The sequence below is a fragment of the Archocentrus centrarchus genome, chromosome 12 (genome assembly GCF_007364275.1).
Source record: "Archocentrus centrarchus isolate MPI-CPG fArcCen1 chromosome 12, fArcCen1, whole genome shotgun sequence".
NCBI lineage: Eukaryota > Metazoa > Chordata > Actinopteri > Cichliformes > Cichlidae > Archocentrus > Archocentrus centrarchus.
This window is the reverse complement of record NC_044357.1, coordinates 7,773,374-7,797,532: the sequence shown is the minus strand read 5'-3', so window position 1 is coordinate 7,797,532 and position 24,159 is coordinate 7,773,374. Positions and strand designations below refer to the sequence as shown.

Sequence of the window (24,159 nt, the reverse complement as noted above, 5' to 3'; positions counted from 1 at the left end):
AAGATCAGCCTGATATCTTTTTGTCAGATTTCTGCAGAAATTTACAGTATGAGAGTTGTTATGACTTAAGCCCCTGATCCTCATAGTGCTGATGATCTAATCTTGTTTTTTTATTTGCTCCATTACAGAATGACATGTTCAAACATGAGTTTACTTTAAAGCCTATGAATCAGTCGTGTTGTACCCCACAATCAGCCGGCTGCACCAATAAGAACGAGCCGTGCGGTGCCCGGTTTGGTACAGCCATTGCAGCAGTGACAGATCTGAACCTTGATGGGTATCATGATGTGGCGATTGGTGCACCATTCGAGAATGACCACAGAGGGGCTGTCTACATCTATCATGGAGACAAAAAGTCACTGAAAGAGAAATATGTACAGGTGAGAACACTGAACAGCTAATACTGAAAGCTCTGTTGTTGTTGTTTATTTATTACAGTATATTTTAGCCAAGAGTTTTCCCAGTGAACATGTAAAAGCATAACTCGACAAACTACGGCTTGAGATGCTTCCTCTCTGTGCAGATATTGTATACCTAAGTTAATATAGCCACAGTGGCTATACTCAATTGAAATGAACTGAAATTGTGCCTTAATATCACTGCTTTGCTGGCCTGTCCTCAGCATATCCCTGCAGGTGGCGATGGAGAAAAGATGAAATTCTTCGGTCAGTCCATACATGGAGTCATGGATCTAAATGGAGATGGAATCACTGATGTCACCATAGGAGGTCTGGGAGGGGCTTCTCTGTTCTGGTGAGACGTGGCCCATCAGATATAAACATTCAGTCCACAAACTGTGCGTTCCCCTTCAGTCGGTAACAGCAGCAGTGCTGCAGCATCATACATGTCTGCTTTGCATTGTATTAATCGGGGTTTAGACAGCTGTGCACATCCCACTGGGTTTTATTGGCTGGTGACCATCAACCTCTCTTTTAAAAACCCCCGCTACATCCTTCACTGTTGGAGACCAGCATACAGTCCTCAGCCCACAAAGTTCTAAAGCCAAAAACATGATTTAACTTCCAGGGCAGATTTTCTCCCACAGCTTCTACTGACAGAGGCTCAACTAGGGTGTGTGAAAACTCCATTTCCCAAGTGACTTAGAGTTTAAATAGGATTTGGCAGCAGGCGGCTGTTCTTCCTGGACTGTTGGCTGTGTTTTAGAAAGCTTAACAGTTGGATGCCGAGAACTGAAACCAAGTCTTTATCCTCAAGATGCATTAGTTCCTTCCTTTGAGAAGCGGATGCATTTAGTAAAAGTATTTATTTTACTCTGACAACATGATGCATCAGTGTCATCAGTTATTTAGTATGTTGGTGCAGCTAATTAGTCTGGAGCAAGTTTGTCTTCATGAAAACTTTGGTAGTTAGTTGCAGTACTATGTACTCTTTGTGCAGTACTTGCACTGTCCTTGTACTATTCCTGTGTGCTATAGTTTTTAGAAGTTGGTGTATTTAATTCATGTTTTCAGGTCTAGAGACGTTGCACAGCTGCATGTCAACATGACTTTCGACCCTGCTAAAATCAACCTGCAGCAGTCCGAGCACCAGTGTGAACATGGCGGACGCAAATCTGTTTGCGTGAAGACCACTGTGTGCTTTAACTACAATGTCAAATCCGACAAGCAGATCGTAAAAGAGATGGCAGGTGAGCCATGTGACTATCCCACATTATCACATCATTTACCTCACGTTTTTTGTTTATACTTCTGTTTATAACCACATCATAAAAATTTTGTTATGTCCTGCAGACATCCGCTATACTATAACTCTGGACGGGCTGCGTGCCAAAGCCAGGGCTTCATTTAATGGCACAGATGATAAAATTGATCGTAAGACTACAAAGACCTTCACCATCGAACACGGAATAAGCAGATGCATGGAGGAAACCTTCATGATGTCGGCAAGTCTTCTGATCTTAACCGTGTGGGATCAGTTAGGGTTTCTTACCTCTACAAAGTCCAGCTTTATTTTCATCGTGCATCCTCAGCGTTCCTTAAATCTCTCTGCTGCTTATTAATGAAAGTTCTGGGCTTCATGGAAATGTTAATGGTGTTTTAGGGCTGTTAGCCAGGGAGGAGGCAGGACAAAGTTGTTCTATGCAGAGCAGAAAGACATGAAACAGACCCATCGTGATCAAAGCATGCTCCATTCAGCCCCCGCACTGCTCTGACTGATAAATTATCTGGAGACACTTGGAGAGAGGCAGAGGATGAAGTAGTGAATATAGTGAAGTAGAAGGTGAATTAGGTAGTGATCCATTGAGTACTTATTACCACTAAAAGCATTTAAACTTTACTGCGCCACCTACTGTAAACCCAAGCAGTCTGCTTAGGCACTTTCTCTTTCCGGGCATTCATGCCAGCCGTGGATTTCTCTGACTGGCAAATCCTTTGTGAAAGAAAGAGGAACTAATCAGTGGAAACAGCTGCTGTGATCATGTGTGCAGAGGATGAATACCTGCTCTGTTCAAGTGGACAAGTCAATGCAGAAACTTCACACTTGTTCCAGGGCAGAGGTCTTACGGGGTTGAGAATTTGTCCAGCATGGAAGAAACACCACATCTATATCCCCTGAATCCGAGATGGACCCAAATCTGACAGAAACTGCATGAGACAAAAGGAAATGAGTGTGTCCACAAAAAGAGATTAGTGTGCTAAAGCAATCTCCTATTCTGCTTTGGTACAATGGCACTGATTAAAATGAAAAATAAAGTTAATATCACAGCATGAAGATGCTTAAATACTGAAAAAAAAAAAAAAAAAAAACCTGATCAAAATAGCAGCAAGTTATAAATAGTATGATTTATAATTTTTTAAGCAGCAGGCACAGTCTGGATGGACCAAGCTGCACCAGTGGGCCTGATTACAGATGCAGTAAAGATGTTAGGGTCTCAAGAAAGAGCCATATTTATCCCTCACGGTGACTTTGCGATACACCGTGCCTGAGTGCAAAGCATCTCAAATTGGATCTCAGTGTTTCAGTCGTATGAAGGCCTTGCACACTCACGCAGTTTTTCTCCATTTCTTTTTAGATCACTGTTTTTAGCAGTAGCAGCTGTGACTTGGGGAGACTGATTAACAACTACCTGCTGTTTGTTGTGACACTCAGAGCACCAGTGAATGTTAGATTTTTGGTGGTTTTCAGTGAGAAAGCCTTGATTAATGACTGCTGCCACCAGAGTCACATGCTTGTGATTGTGCTTTCTTTTAAGCAGCAAAAACACCTCAACATCTGCTTAATGGATCAGAGGAAACGTTTTCACTAACTCTCATAATTCCTGGAGGATGAATTCAAATGTCTGATGTTCTCTGACCTTTGCTCTACCATCAGGTTGATTTTTTTTTGTTTTGTTTTGGGTTTTTTTTGCCAGTGAAGTGTTGCAGTTAGGCTCAGCAAGCACTTTATTAGGAACAGCACAGCAACAGAGGGTCGGGACTTCATTTGCTCTCAAAAACACCCTCAATTCTTCCAGTGACACAAAACAGTTTTGCTTTGGGACCCGGTGCATTATACTGCTGGAAGTAGCCATTAGAAGAAGGTAAATAGTGGCTGAAAGGAGTGACAAAGGTCAGGGGCAGTACTCAGATATGCTGCGATATTCAAGCTATGATTGATTTGAGGGGAGTGAACTGTGCCAAGAAAATATTCCCCACGTCGTCACACAAGGCAGTGTTCAGCTGGCCTTTTTATTTTTCCCTGCGGGAGTAGGAGGTATCCTGACAATTTTTTTTTTTTAAAAATCAGTTATTCTTAATTATATAATAAGATGCAGCATAGCTTCAGAGTCAGAAAGCTTCCAGTCTGTTACTGTGATCCACAGGTTCGTAAGACCTTTAAGTCCTTCGTTGTGTTTTTTTTTTAACTCTTTTCTCCCTCTGTCTTTTAATTTCCTCCAAACTTTGCCTCATCCTCCTCTATCCCAGACCCGGCTAGACTTCCGAGACCCTCTCATGGTGTCTTTGGACTTTGGAAAAGTTAATGAGGACCAAGGCCCCGTGCTGGATGAAAGTCTTCCCAAATCCATCAATAAGACAGTAAGACCACTTATGCTTCTTTTAGTAAAATAACTGACAGATTGCTGTAAGCAGAGCATTTAAAGTGGCAGACAGGAAGAATTTGACCCTCATCTCTCTTTATAATCCCATGGTGAGGAGAAGGGTCTTCTTTTCTGGCACCAAGCATGCTGCTGAAACAGTACATTAGCATCTGCAACAGCTGACTACCATCCTTCAGTTTTTCCTCCAGCCTGCGTTAGTGTTTCAGCACCAGCAGCCAGCACGTTCTTCCCACACCCCCACATGCATATTTGCTCTAACAAGAGGGTTCCCAGATAATCGCGGCAGTGAGTGATGTCGAACTATTACAGGAGAATTTGGCTTCAACGTGTACCAAAACAAAAACCGCATCTAAAGCCTATTTGAATGAGTAGCATCGCTGTATTCACTCGCACCTAAACAAAAGACCAGAGGTGCTGTGTTTAAAAGCCTCGACACATCCTGATTCCCACTCAGCTATGAGGACCTCTCCTGTTATTGTTATTGACAGGAAGAGAAGGGGACAAAGAGGAAGTCGTCAAGCGGAAGTGTTTTTCTTTTGATATTGCACAGCAAATGATATTCTAATCTCATCCTTTTTGGGAGAGAAGACACTGTTGATCTTATCGGTCCAGTGGGAGACTATCGGGAATGGGAACAAATGTGACTGTGATCCTCAAACACTCAGGGGGAAAGAGGCAAAGGAAATTAAGGTCATCTAAAGGAACACTTCTTCTCAGGGGTACAAACAAACATGCAGCAGTTTATTTTGATTCTCATTGCTAATTTCTGAAGCTTAGATGTGGTGGTTTTACTCCAGGATTTCAAATTTCTTCTTCTTCTGCGAGGCCAAGTAAAATGCACTTTTAAGATGTAATTTAGTGTTTTCTTGAAAATCTCTCTGTCTTGTAGATTCCTTTAGTGGACTGTGGAACTGATGGGAAGTGCATTGCTGACCTCTCCTTGAAAGCTGAGCCTAGCGTAAGAAGGTTAGTGGCTTTATCATTAAATGATATTTTCATGTTTTTTCAAGTCTGTCTTAAGATAATACAAGCACAAAATACAGTGTGTGCCCTGAGAGAGGTGCTGGTTATTGTGATTTTTCCTTTGTCATTTTGCAGCACGCTGCTAATAAGTGTATGACAATACAATTTAAAATTGGTTCTTTGCTAAGTTGTGCGTTATGTGTGGACACAACACTGGTTCATCCCTTGAGGTTGATCTTTTATACTTGAATGATTCATAAGTCAGTGTGAAGTGGCTTAAAAAAATAAAATGCATTCCTTTGAAAATGGTCAAGTGCAAGGACAGCACTGAAAAAGCAGACAGGCCCAAAGAAAAACTTTGAAAGACCTTCAGAAAGGCTGGAGAACCAAAGCTCAAAACTGCTTAAAAAAATTACAAGAAAGTTTGGCTGCTTGAGAGCAAAATATGAAGAAATAAGGGTGGCTCAAGACTTTTGCACAGTACTTTACTTTAAATGATGTAATGTGCTATAGCTGATGAAACCCCTAAATTCTTAGCAGTTTCATACTGACAAATGTTATCTGTAAATTGTTCTGCAGTGTTTTACAGAGGGATGAACCCATCCCCACCTTCACTTCTGAAACACTGCCTTTTTACCCACTCATGTTCCTGACCTGCTGCTAACAAACCAACAAGGCACTGCACAGCTTCTCCAGTCTTTTGTTCCTCCTGTCCCAACGTTTTAATTAAGTGTTGCTTAGAGTTGTTTCTTGCTGCAGATCATTCCAGAGTAGGACTGCACCCTTGTGTTGAAGTGTATGTATTGCATCCGGGCTTTCTGACCATTTATAAAAATATACTTTTGCAGCATGGTGATCAAAGGAAAGGAAAATATTTATGTGAACATCAGCGTCAAAAACCTCAAAGACAGGGCTTATAACACCAAAGTTAATATGAGCTTCACACCAAACATCAACTTTGTGAACGTAGAGGTGAGAACGCTTTCCCTCCTCTCTCTGCATTTTATTCGTCGTGCGGACTGAACAATGTTTGTGATGATGCGATTATGATTTTTCAGCCAGAGAAGACGTCCTCTGTGAATCACACTAAAGTGGATTTTGAAGTGGGATACCCTTTCTTGGGAAACAATGCCGAGGTTAGTTTGAGCCGCCCTGTGCAGGATCCATACCACATATGGATACCTAAACAGTATATTTTCTTTGTCTTTACTGCTGCTCACTGAACCCACAGTGTGATGTAAAATCCACAGGAAAAATTAAAGGTGAAATTTGAGGTGAATCTCGAACACGTTGGAGAGGAAATTCAAATCAGTGTTACGGCTACAAGGTGAGAGAAGCGGTCCGTTTTTCTGCATGTCATCTGAAGCTAATAATTCTGTTTCTTTCTGTGATTAAGTGCCCAAAATCATGAATCATTCATGTTCATTTTACACATGAATTGTATTTTTTTAGTGACAGTGAAGAGCTTCCCTCTACCCTGAGTGACAACAATGTGCAGATCTCCATCCCTGTGAAGTATGAAGTTGGACTCACGTTCAAAGTAGATGTGAAGTGAGTAGCTGTGGAAATACCCGTGCATCTTTGCATTAACAATACAGCTTTGTGTGGACTTTCTGGCTAATCATGGCACAAAACAAAGGGGTAACAACAACACAAATGTCCACTAATGTTGATGAGGATGATAAGAAGAAGAAAAAGATTATTTTCATTTCCTTTTATTGGAATAAAACATCTTAGTGTCACAGCAGAATCAGACATCGTGGAGGGTCCTGTGTTGTGTTTGGGAGCTTATGATAAAGTCAGTATATTAAAACGCTTGTAATTGTCCTGTAATCTGCACAAAAAAACAAAAAAAAAAACACACTTACACACATCGACCTTAAATTAGTTAATTGGAGCCAGCTGGGACTTTTCACAGATAGTTTGACCCTTGACCTTTTGGTTTCTTGCAGTCCCATAACTCTCTTCTAATAAACATTTACATCATAACACCTAGAATGCAACTTTTATTTTTAAGGCAATATTATGTCAGTATTTTGTTTGCATCTTTGTGCTGCCAGCAAGTGACCTAAACATGTTATTACAGTTGAGGTTAATGCATGTTGCACAGAGCACATGGATCGATGACTTATTCAGCATTATTGAAGCTGTACTGACCCTGTAATGAATTGGGAAGTGCATGAACACCAAGACTGGCTATTTATTCAATAGTAGCAAGAGTTCTGGTTGTGTTTCCTAAGCTCGGATTGAAAAAAACATGCCTCTTTCAGGTCGCCTTTGAATAACCACATTGAAGTAAAACAGGATGAAAAGTATCCCTTAAAATTCAGTGAGACCAGTATGATTGGAGAAGAGGTCAACATCAGCTACACGGTAACATCTGCACACAGTGATCATATCTGATGGTTTACTAATATAAGCACGGAGCTTAAAGCTGCATGCAGGATGTCAAGTAATATGAAGGTCACATCTAACCTTTATCTCTCACATATCCTCAGGTGGAAAGGTTAGGTGAAGTGGTAACTCCGACCCTTGACCTTGAAGTGAAATATCCTTTTGAGTCTCCTATGAAGAACACATTACTCTACCTGACGCACGTCACCACCAGCTCAAAGGTATCTATACATACATGGATATGCAAGTGTATGTGAAGAAAGAGACCCACCTTCATGTCCTTTTCTTCCTACTCTGCAGACAATGTGTAGCGCAGAACATCAGATCAATCCTTTCAAAATTAACCGAGAGGGTTTTAAGGTTACTAAACCAAAAAAAGAAACCCTCAGTAACTACCTGCTGGTGAGTCATGACATTCATTTTCTATAAACTGCTCAAAGCTTCCTGCTCCCATCTTAAGTGTTTTTTTGTAATTTACTCTACAGCAAGATGGCAACACAAAATTTGAATCATTTAGATGCACGATCTCTGGAGGAATCAAGACTGCTCAGGTCAACGTGACCTTCAGACTGTGGAAACCTACGTTTATCGAGGTGCGTTTGAGACGGTGACACGGATGCTTACTTTTGGCTTATCTGGCCCTCTCAGCCCAGTTCTTTCACAAGGGTTGGGATAAATCACAGATATAACACAGTATTGGGGAAAAAAAAAACACATAGACTGACAGCTGTCTGACTGATGGACAGAAAGGAAAGCAAACATTTAAAGGAGGTTTGTCTTACAGAGCGAGTTTTCCGGTCTATACTTGATGGTGAACGCCACTCTGAACATCAAAGAGATGGAAGGCATATTTCAAGTGAGCAGCAAAGACAGGACCAGAAGTGTAAGTCATAAAGTTCTGATGTAGTAAGCATGTACTGTCATATTAGCATTAAATACTAGTGTGTGTTTTTATATATATATATATATATATATTGTGTACATGGATGTCTTTGTCCACGAAACAGATCAAGATCCAGGTTTCCAAAGACACTGTCAAAGGAATTCCTTTTTGGATCATTATCGTCAGCATCCTGATAGGACTGCTCATCTTAGCACTTGTTATCTTCATTCTGTGGAAGGTAATATTTCCTGAATTATTCTGCAGACTATTTCAGATTATTGTGACCATCTGTGACATGTATGCAGAGCATACTCAAAAATATATATAGATACTTTTGTATCTACTTAAAGGTTTCACCCAACTGTGTTAAGTAACTCCTAAACTGACTGAATTTCAGTCTGAAATGTTGAATTGACTTAATGAAAAGCCACTGAGTTCACTTTAACATTTTAGAGTAAAAGGCAACTGATTTCTCAGGAGTTATTCAGCACAGTTGGGTAAAACCACTGGGCCTAACTTTTTAAGTAAATCCAACTCCCCCCTTTTTTTAGTGCATAGTAATTTGTTGAAATAACACAAATGACTCAAGTAAACTTCCATCCATCCGTCCATCCATCTATCCCCCCCTCCATCCACCCATCCATTTTTTTCCGCTTATCCAATTCAGGGTCATGGGGGGGCTCTAGCCACTTCCAGCTGTCATAGGGCGAGAGGCCGGGTACACCCTGGACAGGTCACCAGTCTGTCGCAGGGCTAACACACTCACATTCACACCTATGGGCAATTTAGAATCACCAATTAACCTTACCCCACTAACTGCATGCCTTTGGACTGTGGGAGGAAGCCAGAGCACGCAGAGAGAACCTACGCAGACACGGGAAGGACGTGCAAACTCCACACAGAAAGGCCCCGGGCGGATAGTGGACTCAAACCCCAGACCTTCTTGCTGTGAGGCGACAGTGCTAACCGCCGTGCTGCCCTCAAGTAAACTTAAAAAAGAAACAATTTTTTCAGTAAATCCAACTAAAGACGATTCTTAAAACCAACAATAATAAGATTTCATGTTTTTTTTATGCAAACAGGATTATTATGGCAAGTGTGCTCGCTTCCTTTCTTGCTATTAAATATAAAGCCATTACCAAAACATCTCAAATTTCAGATGGTTCATGTTTATTTTTTACATCTCTACTGTATCATAATTGGTCATTTTTTGGACTTTCCTCTAATGATCCCCACTTACAGCAAATATCCCACTTTATGACAAATGTACAGAGATGGAGGGTGAATATTTGCATGTGAATTTGTTTATGACAAAAAAATGCTTTATTTATTCCATTTTTGGGAAATTCTTTTTTGTTACAGCAGTTGAAATAGTGGTGCAATTTTGGATGCAGTTATTTAACTGCAGTTATTTAACAATTAATATGACTTTCTGTGCTGTTAACTACTAGCTGCCCATCAAAAAGTCTGTGCTCTAGTTTCAGTGAGTGAAACTATTATTTTATTAGCATTAATACGCAGGGATCTGTATTTGGGCTTTCTGGTGTTAGCTGATAAACTCAAGACTTCAAAATGCAAATCCACAAACTAGCAGGGAAAAACATGGAAGCTACGGGATCTTACGTGTAAAGTCAATGCTTTGATCCTAATTTTAAGACAGATGATGACAGAAACTCTCAGCATAAAAGCAAATAAATATATGTCAGAAGATGTAGAACTGTCCTGTTTTGTTTTGAGTAGTTGTGTGACTCCGTTTTCTGCTCCTCCAGTTGGGCTTCTTCAAGAGAAAATCCAGGGACTACCCAAAGGAGGAACTGGCAGAATGAGCTGTTCAGACAGCCACCATCAGGACCTGCAAAGTGACAGACAGACAAGAAACCCCATAAGACCCACTGACATCAGTGCCTTGACACACTGACTGCCTGGAAAAACGCCTTTACATTCACTATTTCCTGCACTGGTATTTATCAGGTAATGTTTGCAAATACTTCATAACTCTTTGCCTTTTCAAGCACTAGGCCTGAATGAAATGGTCTCATATGCAAAGACGAACACACCGACTATGCAGAAGGATTTGCACGTGCTATTCATCGGCAACAAGCAGTAACATTAAGCATCAAGTCACGTCAAGCACTTCAAGAAGAGGAGCCAGAGGCAGGATCGAGGAAACCATCAGTTCCAAGGCACCAGATGGAAAAGTAGCATCTAACTCTTTACATACAGCAGAAATCCAAAGGCTTTCAGAGCTCCTGCAGCTGCACTCCAGCTTTAGAGGCAAAAAAAAAAAAAAAGTACTCAGGTTTTTCACTATGAGGATTCAAAGCTGCCGAAGCTACTTTACACACACTTCTGAGACGATATGTGAACTTTACTTGTGTCTTTATGGTCTGTCTGAAAGCTTACACTCTTGTGTGAAACTCTTTTGCTTGATTAGGTTTATGAAACACTGTATTAAGTATTTTATGGCTTTTTTTTTTTTTATTGCTGAATTTAAACAATATAAAATGGCACATGTTTAATGTCAGAATGTTTTAAGGACTGTAACCTGAATGCAACATTTTTTTTAAAAAAAGAAAAATTGCAGCCTGTAATTAACCTGCCATCACCTTGGTTACAGAGAGATGCAGACTGCTGCGTCGTCAAAATCCAAAATGTTGATTGTACTGTAAATACAGCTGATGCCAAATTGTAAAGCTTAACATGTACAGAATTGTGTTTGGATTTAATTTAATGTTTTTGTGATCGCTGATCAGAGAAATAGTTTTGCTCAGGTGCTACAGATATCACGAACACATTAACAAGTTACACTCAAGAAAAATTATATGGCTTTTGTCACATTTTCAGAGCTTATGCACATATGTAAATATTGTCATATTTTGATGAAAATTGAAAGTATAATTTTCTCTGTAGTTAAATATATATAAAGAGGAGGGTTTGTATCCACTGCTTTGGTTTTATTTGATTGAAAATTATATTTCATACCTGTTGAATGGCTGCGTTCTGAGTGCTGATGCTAAGAGATCGCCACAGAACATTTTTGATTTCCTTTTAATTTGTAAAATCGGGGCCAATAATTATCCAGTTTAGAAATATATGTCTCACCATTCACTAGTTTCTTCTATGTAGTAAAGGGATTCCCTGGTAGCTGCAGTATGTATGCAAAACATTAGCACACTCTAAGCTCTCTGTCGCTTTCAAAGAACCTTATTCATTCTGGTTTTCTGCCTTTTTCTTTCCAATCTTTGCACAACTGTGCAGGATTTTAGAAAAGATTCTAATCTGGATTGAGGAGAAACATATTCCAGCTTCTTTTGTGATGTAATTATGCCATAAGGCTGAGAGAAATAAGCAAGAAGAATAAGCGGAAGGTCTTTAGTATTCTCAGCGCTAAGTCAGCTCTCACTGTTGACATGAAGCACATGTATGGACAGAATGTATAACTATTAGTCATTTTGTGTGGACACATTGGGTTCATGCACAAGGGTGGAGTTGCCTCACTTTGTTCAGTCAGATCTTACTTTGTGATCACTTCTGAGAAACTGCAGGAAACCAGCTCCAGCCCAGCCTTCTACACTGCTGTGAAGTCTTCACTGTAATGCACTGGTTTGTCAGAGTGTATGTGTCCTCATCAGCACCAATATGAACTGAAACTGATGTATAAAAAAAATAAAGATTTTTTTTTTATAAAGAACATCATCAGTTATTTTGCTTTTGTTCAGACAAAAATGAACATACAACAAAACTAAAAAGCAGTATATTAAACTCTGTTTAATATACTGCTTTTTCTTGAACACTGGTATTAAACTCTGTTTAATATACTGCTTTTAGCTCTCATGAAAACACTCACAGGCAGATCATTAGGTACACCTTGCTCATATCAGGTTGGACCCCCTTCTTCATCCCAAAGGTGCTCTATTGGATTGAGATCTGGTGACTGTGGAGGCCATTTGACTACAGTGACCTCACAAGAAAGCAGTCTGAGATGTTGACACGGTGCATATCTTGTTGGAAGCAGGCATCAGAAGATGGGTACACTGTGGTCATAAAGGAATGAACATGGTCAACAGCAATACTCAGGTAGGCTGTGGTGTTAAACCACTATTAGGTGGTACTAAGGGTCCCGAAGTGTGCCCCCACATCCCCCACAGCATTACACCATCAGCAGCCTCAGCCATCGATAGAAGGCAGAATAGATCCATGCTTTCTGACCCTACCATCCAAATGTCACAGCAGAAATTTTTTTTTTTTCAGGCTTCTCTTGTCAAACTTTGATGAGCCTGTGCAAATTGTATAATCAGTTTGCTGTAGCTCACATGTTTTGCATTCAGAGATGCTCTTCTACATGCCTTGGATGTAACCAGTGGTTATTTGAGATACTGTTGTCTTCCTATCAGCTCCAAGCAATTGGGCCATTCTTCTCTGACCTCTTGCAAGAAGGCATTGTCGCCCAGAGAACTGCTGCTCATTGGGTATTTTCTCTTTTTTAGAACATTCTCTGTAAACCCTAGAGATGGTTGTGCGGGGGAAATCCCAGTAGATCAGGAGATTCTAAAATACTCAGACCAACACCAACAACCACAACAACCATGAACTTCATCTGGCTGTCCTAACCATGTCTAAATGCACCAGTTTGCTGCCATGTGATTGGATGATTAGATATTTGTATTTATGAGTAATTGTACAGCGACTGTATCTAACAAAGTGGCCGATCGCGGTCGCGGTGGGGGGCTTGAGTTAGAATACCATCTGGAAGGCCTGGGTTCGATTCCACCTTGGCCCAGGCCCCTCCCTCTCTCTCTGTGTGGAGTTTGCATGTTCTCCCCGTGTCTGCGTGGGTTTTCTCTGGGTACTCCGGTTTCCTCCCACAGTCCAAAGACATGCACTTACTGGGGTTAGGTTAACTGGCCACTCTAAATTGCCCATAGGTATGAATGTGAGTGTGGATGTTGTCTGTCTCTCTGTGTTGGCCCTGCGACAGGCTGGCGACCTGTCCAGGGTGTACCCTGCCTCTCGCCCTATGTCAGCTGGGAAGTGGCCGATCATTAGACATATTATTATTTTAGTATGTCATTAATGAGTAAACTATTCAAAAATATATTAAATATTCACTGGTTCCACCAGCTAAAATAAAGAAACTGTATTACTGTACGCATTACTGTATTTTTTGAATTGTTTTCTTTTATAATGACAAAATAAGTATTCTGGCTTAAAGTAGTTAATTGAAAAAGTAGTGCGTAAAGCAGCTGGCAGTGCAAGCTATCAAAATGTGTTAATTTCTCAGTCATTTATCATGTACAGAAGGTTTTATCTGGACATTAAAACTGAAAAAATGAACTTGTTTCAGCCAAATAGCTTATGTTATATCAGAATCAGAATCGGAATCAGAATACTTTATTGATCCCAAAAGGAAATTACTATTGTTACAGCTGCAACCGTTTCATTTAAACGAGTAAACCTAAAACACAATAACATACACTAAAGTCATAAAGTATAAAGACTAAAGAGATATTTTGACTATATACACATCTAAATCTATACACATATAAAAATTGTGAGTGCAAAAATTTTTTAAAAGGTGTCATTATATATATATGCACAGTCCTTTTTTGTACAATGTATATAGTGTATGTACAATGTATATGGAAATTTAAACAATTTTATGTACAATTGAATACTGATAAGTGAATGACACTGATGAACCACAATGTCACCTATTAAGGGAGGAGTTATAGAGTCTGATGGCCACAGGTAGAAATGACCTCCTGTGGCGCTCTGTGGTGCATTTTGGTGGGATGAGTCTTGCACTGAATGTGCTCCTGTGTCCCATCACTGTGTTGTAGAGTGGGTGGGAGCCATTGTTCATAATGGCCTGCAGCTTAGACAGCATCCTCCTCTCTGACACTGCCATAAGCGAATCCAGCTCCACTCCCACCACATCACTGGCTTTGTGGATCAGTTTATTGAGTCTGTTGGCGTCTGCTGCCCTCAGTCTGCTGCCCCAGCATGCAACAGCATAGAGGATGGCACTCGCCACCACAGACTCATAGAAGATCCTGAGCATAGTCCGGCAGATGTTGAAGGACCTCAGGCGTCTCAGAAAATAGAGGCGACTTTGGCCCTTCCTGTATAGGGCATCAGTGTTCTTAGCCCAGTCCAGTTTGTTGTCAATGTGTACTCCCAGATATTTGTAGTCCTCAACGGTGTCCACACTGACCCCTCCGATGGACATAGGGGCCACCGGTGCCTTGTCTTTCCTCAAGTCCACCACCAGTTCCTTTGTCTTTGTCACGTTGAGCTCTAGATGGTTCCGCTTGCACCATGTGACAAAGTCCTTCACTGTCCTCCTGTACTCATCCTCATCACCCCTGCTGATACATCCAACTATTGCAGAGTCATCAGAAAACTTTTGAAGATGGCAGGTCTCTGAGCAGTAGCTGAAGTCTGTGGTGTAGAGGGTGAAGAGGAAGGGAGAGAGGACAGTCCCTTGTGGGGCTCCAGTGTTGCTAACTACTCTGTCAGACACACAGTGCTGCAGGCGTACATACTGTGGTCTGCCAGTCAGGTAGTCAACAATCCAGGACACAAGGGGAGCATCTACCTGCATCGCTGTCAACTTATCACCCAGAAGAGCAGGCTGAATGGTGTTGAATGCACTTGAGAAGTCAAAGAACATGACCCTCACAGTGCTGGCCGGCTTATCCAGGTGAGCGTAGACTCGGTTTAGCAGGTAGATAATGGCATCCTCAACTCCCAGGCGGGGCTGGTAGGCGAACTGGAGGGGGTCCAGAAATGACGGGACCATGGGCCGGAGCTGATCCAGGACGAGCCTCTCCATGGTCTTCATTATGTGGGAAGTCAGTGCCACTGGCCTGTAATCCTTGACGTCACTGGGTCGCTATATGACTATAGTTTTTAAAAGAAATGTAAAAGCAGGAAAAAAATGTTAGGTTTGTAAAAGTAAGTGCAAACAAGAGAAAAAAATAATGTGCAATTGGGAATTTTGTTTTTATATGCAAACTAAACCCAAATTTTCCTGTTAAGAAACAGAAATATGACACCAACTCGTCTTTTTTTTTTGCTGTAAACCCTGCAACCTTTCCTCAATTAAATATTTATAAAATGCTTGTTTATTAATTTTTAATTGTTTTTATTAAATTATTAACATTTTAAACAAATTGTTTAAGACAATAGTGTTTAAAAAAAAAAAAAACAGGCGTCAGAGCAGCACAGTCAGGGCAGAGTGATTTCATAGCAGATAGCGCCTCCTAGTGTCCGCCGACAGCACTCGGCCATAAGTGACACTCTGGGAGGGGAAGCGGTATAAACTGTAAGCTGCTGGGGGATCCATCTTGCCTGAAAAACAGACCGGAGTGAAGGATTTCTTAGTTTAGTGGCTCAGAAACTGTACCGTTCCCCATTAGACGCGCTGGGGAGCCCGAGGAGGGGGCTGTGTCGCTGTTTGTAGGATGTCCCGACATGAGGGTGAGTTGATAAACAGGTCCACGGCGCCCTGGTTGTAGGCTACATTACCTGAGCAGCTAGCTTCTGGGGCTAGCTTTGCTAACTGCTTACTCAAGTCTGAGAGGGTTGTTACGCTTTCCGCAGTGTGTTACTAGGCTTGTTCCCTGATATGTGTGTTTGCTGTCAGCAACTCCGCTCTGCATATCTGTCTTGTATTTCCTAAATCGAGGCTTAATTCAGTCTGTTCGCAATGATACGGCAGCGCAGCAGCAGTTAGCCGTTGCTAGGTACTGCGTTACCTTATGTTAGCCGGGCTAGCGAGTAAGCTAATATATGCTAATTCAAAGAGTCGGTGTAGCTGTGAGTTTCTGTCACTTATCGTGGCGCTCATTAGCAGTACAGTAACTTATCCTGATATAGCCGTCATAACCTTTTGCTTACATTCTGAGTACTTGTTCATTAAGAGCTCTTAGCTATTGAATTAGCGCCATACTGTCCCGTCTGGTCACATACTGTTGTTAGCTAATGCACTGTCATCAAGAAGACTGAAAGTCTGAGGCCTCTGACTCTATAACCACTAACTAAGTTGGCTAACTGGCAGCCTGCTCGTAAGCGAGGTTTTAGTTACCGTATGCTTAACTGAAAACTTCAATTTTGGCCCTTTTCATTCACATATTTCAAGACCTGTCAGGTGGCTGTCCCATCTAATCACCTCGGAAGTTTAAAAAGAAGTGCCACCATGATGCAGACATGTTCACTGTAGGATAGTTGGCCCCTTCAGGACCAAGGGGAAATTAGCTGAGATTATATGTACAAGGTATAGCAAAGGTGTCTAATCATCTGTTTAATTGTCATCTACTGGGCCAGTTAGTTTTTGAGCTGACACTAGAATTATCCAGGTGGTTAAAATTCCTTGTAAGCAAGGCATCCGGGTATTTGTACTATTGAACTTGCTTCTGAATAACCAAACCTTTAATTAGCTACATGTTGCTGGCAGAATTGTTTTTGCATGTCAGCATCTGTTTAATAACAGATACCTTTGTGTGTGTGTGTGTGTGTGTGTGTGTGTGTGTGTGTGTGTATATGTATATATTGCATATTATGAAGGTCTCTGTTGTTAGATGTAATATGAGTCAGAGAAAATTCCCTTTATACAGAATAAGGCCATCTTTATTGACAAAGGAAATGTCAGTGTGATGTCTCATAGAAAACACCCCCCTCTTCTGCCTGTGCTTAGTTTTTTCTCTTGACCAATTTAGTCCTTGTTGGTCTGGGGGAAGAAAAAAAAAACAAGCAGCAGTATGCTGCCTGAAAATGGGTGGACTGTATTATAAGTGAGTAATGAAAGCAGCTTTCAGATAACTCTGAGTTGGTTGTGAAGTCTGCTGGAATGCCAATGTTCTTCATTGTTGGCACTTGTTTGTTGGTGCCACTCCAAAACACATGCTTGTGTAAGTGAGAGTGGCCTGCAAAAAGAGTTTGCTTTCTCACAGTCAGCCTCTTAGACGCCTTTATAAGGAATTTGTGAAACTATTGTCAGGTCCACGTTTTATTTCCTATTCTCTGTTTCTGTTTTGCAGGTGTGAGCTGTGATGCATGTTTAAAAGGCAACTTTAGAGGGAGACGGTTCAAGTGTTTAATTTGCTACGACTACGATCTGTGCGCGTCGTGCTACGAGAGCGGAGCCACAACAACAAGGCACACCACAGAGCACCCCATGCAGTGTATATTAACCAGGGTAGATTATGGTAAAGACCTGACTGTGCGGGTTTCTGATCCTACACAGATTGTTGTACAGGACAATTTTACTACTAATGGCTTTACTGTGTGATTACAAATCATTCATCACAATCTCATCTATAAATATTGTCATTTGTTGAGCGTAATCATTAAACTATTGATGGACTTCCAGTAAGAGCGGCTGTCTTTTACTGTTTCCTTTCAGATTTGTATTATGGAGGAGACACCTTTTCAGTAGAGCAGCCACAGTCGTTCACATGTCCTTACTGTGGCAAGATGGGCTTCACAGAGACATCCCTACAGGAGCATGTCACCTCAGAGCATTCAGAGACTTCCACAGAGGTGGTGAGTATGCTGACTGCACAAATTAAATGCACAGTAGACTTTTGTGTACTATTTAAAGCCTACAAATGTCCTAATTTCTGTAAGCAGCCCCAGCATTTCAGTTTACTTCTGCTATCTGGTCAGTTTCCAGCTCACTGACCATGACTGGTTAAAAAAGGTTAATGGCAACAGTAGGTTAATAATAATTAACCTGCTGTCTCTTATTTAACCCAACAGTTGGAGCTTATAGGCAGAATAGTTGCTGCCGACAGACATACCAGTGTGTATGATAATGAAAGTCAGACAAAGTAAAGCTTGACTGTAAAACATCCTTCCTTTATGTATCAACAGAAATCTCTCCCTCTCATTTCAGATCTGTCCAATATGTGCTGCCTTGCCAGGAGGGGATCCCAACCATGTCACAGATGACTTCACAGCTCACCTCACTCTCGAACACAGAGCGCCAAGAGATTTAATATCCTTTCAATTTCTCCACACATTAGAGTCAAAAAATGGAAATATGTATACATTTTTTTACGTGAATAATTTTAAATGGCAAGATTATCTTGGTATTATACAGTGTGACTGAATTTAACCTTAACAGCCCTCCTTTACGATGAGTCCAGCAGTGTGCGGCATGTACGCAGGATGTTCCACCCTGGACGAGGACTGGGCGGCCCCAGAGCACGACGGACAAATATGCACTTTACTAGCGGCTCCACAGGAGGACTTTCATCCTCCTCATCACAGAGCTCCACGTACACCCCCAGTAACAGAGAAGCAATGGACCCGATTGCAGGTGAGAGTCAGGACATTACTCATCAACCCCCTGCATAATATTCCACAAACGGGCAATAACATATTAATTATACAGCATCAAAACCCATCCACTGTACAGTCTACTTCCAGTGTTAAAGGTAAACAGGAGCTTTTTCATCCCTTCTTAGTCTTGGTAAGAATTTGCATCTAGGGCTGCAATGATTCCTCGAGTAACTCAAATAATTTGATTATTAAAAAAAAATCCTCATCACAAATTTGTTGCTTCAATGCTTCGTTTAAACTCTGCAGCGCTCCGTGCACACGGAGCATTTCACCCACATTAGCATCATTAAAGTTCTCCGTCACTGTGATGGATTTCCGTCATTTGGAAAAAACAATCCTTTAACATAGAATGGATCATCGCTGACACATTTTTTTCATGCCTCCACATTATCAATAATCAATAGAATACTCGATTACTAAAATAATCGATAGTTGCAGCCCTATTTGCATCCAAATTTGGTTAAATCTTTAACTCTTTCAAATAACTTTTACTTTTGTGTAGCTATCTAGAGCATATTTCACAGTGGCCCTGAAGCACTGTAACACACCAAAAAAGCTTCAGGAAACGGGCTCCAAAATCCAAAAAGATATTCTGTTAAACACGTGCCAGGCCTGTGGCGCCTTTTCAGAATCTTCATTCTGTATTTAGTGTTGACTTGAACAAATTTTGGTGACTGTGAAGTTACATACAGGTACAGCAAGGGACGGGGGAGGAAAAAAAACAGGGGGAAAAAAAAATGCACTTTTGCAAGATCCCACAAATATTTTGCGAGATCCCGAAAAAGCTTTTAATTTCAGGCCGTGCAGTTCCGCATTAATCTTGATACGGCAGCGTCCATCAGGACATTGACAGGATCGGCAAGAGACTGCGAGGAAAAGTCATCTTTAATTCATAATTTAGCGGTTCCTGTTGGCCGTAACCACGCCAAAACTGTACAAGCATGAAGGAAGCTGACTGACTGTCCCGCTCTCACTGCTTCACTCGATCATCACAAACACACACAGCACTGTCCCCCTTCTCCTCCCAGCGACTCCCCTCATAAACAACCACAGTGATGGAGGACACATACCTGTGGTAGAGATTCGTATTCATATATATTCATAAAATAAAAGCTCAAGCTGTGTTTGTGTTTGTGGCGATGGCATGGCCTTAAATTAAGTTTTTGCGGGATCTCACAAAAGCATTTATTTATTTTTTTTTCCCCCTCCCATGTCCCTTGCGTGGTTCCATATACAGGCAACGCACGTTGAATGTGACACGTGAAAGAGACACAAACAAGAATGTAACATCGTATTCACAGGGCGGTATGATAAAATCAAAAAATTGGGGATTTCTGATCAATCTTTTTTAATAAATTGCTGTATGTGTGACGAGTTTCATTCAGATTGGCACCCGTTGAGGAGAGAGGGCACAAACGGACATAAGCTACAATCATTATAGTAAAGATCACAGTATTTATCAAAAAAAGACAATTTTTTTCACAGAGACATTAGTGAGAAAAAGAAAAGGCTGTGTCTAATTTATAGGTGGTCATAGGGATATTTTGAAGTAACATTTTATTCCCCTTTCTTTAGAAAACAAAAGAAAATACAAAGCTGAACCTATAATGGCTGATCCGACTTTTTCAGGATTTTTCCTAAGTCATGCCGGTTGTGTGCAAATGGATGCACATGACCGTATCTTTATTCTGTTGTTTTGTCTTCATCTTCTTGCAGATATCTACACTGTCTTTTAAAATTCTGTTTTTATTTAGAAACAAACAGCACTGATGTCTGAAGACTGAAGTATTTTTGTGTTTTTGTGCGTGTGTGTGTCTCCTGTAGAGTTGTTGTCTCAGCTGTCAGGTGTGCGGCGTGCTGCAGGGGGGCAAATCAACTCATCGGGGCCTTCAGCCTCTCAGCTTCAGCAACTCCAGATGCAACTGCAGTTGGAGCGGCAGCAAGCTCAGGCGGCACGACAGCAAGTGGAATCGGGCCGCCACGCAACACGTCGCGGCAACAACCCGGGCAACACTGGCACTGCCGTCCCCCAACCTAGCACAGCAACTGCCAACACCACCACTGTGGGTGAAAGCAATCCGTCGTCCTCATCCCACAGCTCCCAGTTCCTATTAGCACGGTGAGTGGAGTAGGAAGTGGGCTTTAGAGTTTGGTTATAAATATGCGCACAGCTTCTAGTAACAGGACAAAACACAAACTGTTCTTCATCACATCACATTACTGCTATGTGCAGTGTTATTTTGACCATGAAGGATAAGTTTAGTGGGAAGTAAGTAATTACTCTACAGCCACATTTATTTTGTAGTTTATTCAGTTACAGTGAGTGAGACAAAATGTGTAACTGAGTGAATTGAACTATAACTATAAAGGGTTACAGCTGGATGAATTATTTTGGCCTATTTCCAGACAAAGCAGGTCAGCAAAGCTCTTGACAGGAAGGGTCCACGAGGGCTGGATGGCTAGACAGGCTGCTTTCATGTCACAGTATCTTCCTCAGATTTTATATCTTAGTGCTCCATGTCAACCCCGAGGACACAGCTGCAGCCAGTTTAATGCAGCCACACTCACTCATATATTCCTCATGCCTCACTGTGATATTTATAGCTTTAAGACTTCATGTATCTGTGGATATATTTTTTGTAGGACTTTACATCTTTATTGCCCAGTTTAAAATATTTGTAAGGAAGGTATGCAAAATAGTAACAATATCTGAAAAGTAACCGTCGTGTTGTTCTCTGTTGTAATAAACAAACCAAAATGAATTCTAATAGAAAATAGCTCCCTGACTTGGTGCACAAGGCAGCATTTACATTCTGACCCAGTGCAACAGTGCAGCTGGTGGTTTTCGAACCGAGTCACCAGCTGCCATATTAACAGAATATTGTAACAGCGGTATCTGCATTTATTACCTGTATGAGTATAAATGAATATAACCTTTCTTCAGGTTGAATGAACCTAAGATGTCCGAAGCAGAGCGGCAGTTCCTAGAAGGCGAGCGAGCCGACCGCAGCCTGTTTGTCCAGGAGCTGGTTTTGGCTACGCTGATGCAAGAAGAGAGCTCCTCCTCTGACGAGGACGACCGCCGAGACTTCGGCGACTTCGGAGCGATGGGCTGCGTGGATATCATGCCTTTAGATGTGGCGTTGGAGAACCTCCAGCTTAAAGAGAGCAGCTCTATGGGGAAGGAGCCTCCGCCGCCTCCTCTTTGATGTCCGAGCATCAAGCAGACTGTGTCCTCTGTGCTGCATCTGTCAGTGATGGGCAGCAAACAGCAGCAGCAGCAGTCCTCCCTGGCCTCGCCCTTTTCTCCCCCTCCCCGGTTTTCTGAGTTTGTTTTTGGTGATTGTAATTTCAGGCCCGTCACCACATTTGTTATATTGTAAACAAAAAAAATAAATAAATAAACGAGAGCAAGTGGGATAAATGTGAGAGAGCGCGACGTGAGCGAGAGAAGAGAAATATATAAATATATATAAAATATATAAAGTTGATAATCAATCCACATTACTTTTCTTTTATCAGGTAAATGTTACAGGCAGCTGTGGCCGACCTTTGCTTCCTGTGACATTCAAATGGCTCTCCGTATAAATACTCCACATTCAAAAAGTGAAGAGGGCACAGGCTCCTCTGATGAAGCTGCTGTGTGTGTGTTTATGACTATTAATAAATAAAGTGCTTGGATGGGTGACCATTAACTACTGCATGCAGTTATTTGCAGCGTGCATGACTTAATGACCCTGTCATTAAAACCTTTTTAAAAATCCCAAAGCTCACAATTGTTAAATGATTATTTCTAGGGATGCACTGATTGTTCGGTTTGTTTTTTTGCTTTCGAGCTACAGAAATGAGGAAGAGTAACGTCACCTAACAGATGAACATCAGCCACTGCCATCTTATTAAGGGATAGCAGGCAGAAGTGCAGACACATCAGCGCATCCCTAGTTATTTCAAACGTGGTTAAGTATTAAAAGTGTAAGTTTGCAAACTGACAAAGAAATTGAAATCTGAGAGTATATGTTGAGAGGTTTTCTTTGAAGAAGTGTTTCTAAAAAAGGGGAGAAGTGATTCTGCTGCAGCGTTTCGCAGCCCCAGTCTTGCCTTTTTGGTGCGTCTAGAAGCATCAAATGAAAATTAAGGACAGAAGAAAGGCACTCCCCTCTGATTTTTTTTTTCTAGATATTAATGTTTAGTTATAAACTTAAGCCACAGTATACTTTTCAATTTATAGACGAGTACAGACGCCCGACTGGCTCCGTTGTCCCTGCACAGGGTTCACACCAGTCCACCTGCTTCTGATCAATATTTTTGCTAAATATCAGGACCTGGAGACTTTTCACAATGCAGTTTTTTTTTTTTTCCTCAAAGTTTTAATTTAACACACTTTCTGCTAAAAGTAGCACCTTTTATTTATTCATGTTTGTTTTCTGATTCTTCAGAGCCTTGATGTGGATCATGCCACCTTCATGCCTATACTTTCACCCTCTCTGTAAAATGCAATGAGATGTATATTAAATTTGTTGGTTAACTTTCATAACGGTTCTAAGACATGGGCAGAATTTTTTTTTTCTAAGATGTAAATTTAGAATACAATAAATATCTGCACACAGCTTTTAATGAAAGCTAGAGACACTATGCTTTTTGCACCTTGTCTTATTTCTTAAAAATCCTTAAACTTAAGGTCCCACGATGGGAACATTAGCAGCCCTCCAGCCACTTTTTTACTAATGAAACATCCCCCTGACTGAGCTTATAAAAATAGTAAATAGCCACTGATTTAATGTAACACAGAGGGGGCTGTGTATAATTTATAAAATACAGTTTGTTGCTCTGCAATACTGAACACTCGTTCTGACCAAAATTATGTTTATTAATAGTATAAGGCTTCTAAAAAGGGTTTAGCATTAATATACAGTATAAAAACGCAATAAAGCTAAAGCAGAGCATGTCTGTCATTCATCAGGCCCACAAGTTGTAGTAAAGGATTAATCAGCTGATTAGTATTCATTTGGTTATTGAGGAATAGGTGGATTTTTATATACTTCCTTGAGGAAGGCATCCTTGGATTTGATGGATGCAGGGACCTAAAATTGTGGACCACATCAACAGTGCGCCACGGCAGGCTTCTAACACCACCACACGGCTTTATAAACCAACCTGTGATGCTCTCACGCCACAGAAACCTGTGCTGTCCTTGTGTGTGTGTGTGAGGTCATTCAAGGCCAGCTGTCCTCGTCACTCCTCAGCAGTTATTGTTAGAAACAAATGGTGCCTACGGATCCTTTTCACGACACATGTTGTGCTGCTGCTTCTTTTTAAAGTAGCACACCACCGAAAGCACCAGAGGTTAAATGTCAGTCACACTTCAGCAGGCAATCAGCCTGCCTGCCGTTTGTCCTGATGGGTCAATAATTAAGGAATTTACCTGGAATTTGAAGTTGTAACTGACTGGGAAGGCGCCTGGAAGTACATAATAAATCTTTTTAAAGTCAGCCCTTTAGTTGGATGTTCTGCC

At 41.2% G+C, this 24,159-nt stretch overlaps 2 protein-coding genes across 3 annotated transcripts in view; both read left to right on the top strand.

Moving 5' to 3' along the window:
- itga1 (integrin, alpha 1) overlaps positions 1–11,991 on the top strand; it is a 59,909-nt gene extending 47,918 nt beyond the window's left edge. Inside the window, exons 14-30 of the mRNA XM_030743187.1 lie at positions 129–380; positions 623–753; positions 1,473–1,648; positions 1,752–1,903; positions 3,927–4,037; positions 4,950–5,026; positions 5,872–5,995; positions 6,082–6,159; positions 6,274–6,350; positions 6,476–6,574; positions 7,294–7,396; positions 7,522–7,638; positions 7,718–7,819; positions 7,903–8,010; positions 8,202–8,300; positions 8,425–8,538; positions 10,070–11,991. Coding sequence (XP_030599047.1) covers positions 129–380; positions 623–753; positions 1,473–1,648; positions 1,752–1,903; positions 3,927–4,037; positions 4,950–5,026; positions 5,872–5,995; positions 6,082–6,159; positions 6,274–6,350; positions 6,476–6,574; positions 7,294–7,396; positions 7,522–7,638; positions 7,718–7,819; positions 7,903–8,010; positions 8,202–8,300; positions 8,425–8,538; positions 10,070–10,126 — 1,977 coding nt within the window. The 3' untranslated portion in view covers positions 10,127–11,991. The remainder of the gene's footprint in view (positions 1–128; positions 381–622; positions 754–1,472; positions 1,649–1,751; positions 1,904–3,926; positions 4,038–4,949; positions 5,027–5,871; positions 5,996–6,081; positions 6,160–6,273; positions 6,351–6,475; positions 6,575–7,293; positions 7,397–7,521; positions 7,639–7,717; positions 7,820–7,902; positions 8,011–8,201; positions 8,301–8,424; positions 8,539–10,069) is intronic.
- Positions 11,992–15,570: 3,579 nt separating this feature from the next.
- kcmf1 (potassium channel modulatory factor 1) lies at positions 15,571–23,217 on the top strand. Of its 2 annotated transcripts, XM_030743426.1 has the most exons (7): positions 15,572–15,782; positions 17,342–17,509; positions 17,707–17,846; positions 18,199–18,300; positions 18,441–18,624; positions 20,472–20,766; positions 21,592–23,215. In XM_030743426.1, the coding sequence occupies exons 1-7, from the start codon at positions 15,767–15,769 to the stop codon at positions 21,854–21,856; spliced, it is 1,170 nt and encodes a 389-aa protein (XP_030599286.1). In that variant the 5' UTR covers positions 15,572–15,766; the 3' UTR covers positions 21,857–23,215. The 2 variants fall into 2 exon arrangements, with proteins under 2 accessions (XP_030599287.1, XP_030599286.1); XM_030743427.1 differs by lacking the exon at positions 17,342–17,509 and having other exon boundaries at positions 15,571–15,782; positions 21,592–23,217.
- Positions 23,218–24,159: the final 942 nt, after the last annotated feature.

Bases quoted from the DNA above. Each gene is read 5' to 3' on its own strand.
- kcmf1 (XM_030743426.1), top strand. The intron at 17,510-17,706 runs GTAAAGACCTGA...GTTTCCTTTCAG, and splicing joins ATTAACCAGGGTAGATTATG to ATTTGTATTATGGAGGAGAC. The intron at 17,847-18,198 runs GTGAGTATGCTG...CTCTCATTTCAG, and splicing joins CAGAGACTTCCACAGAGGTG to ATCTGTCCAATATGTGCTGC.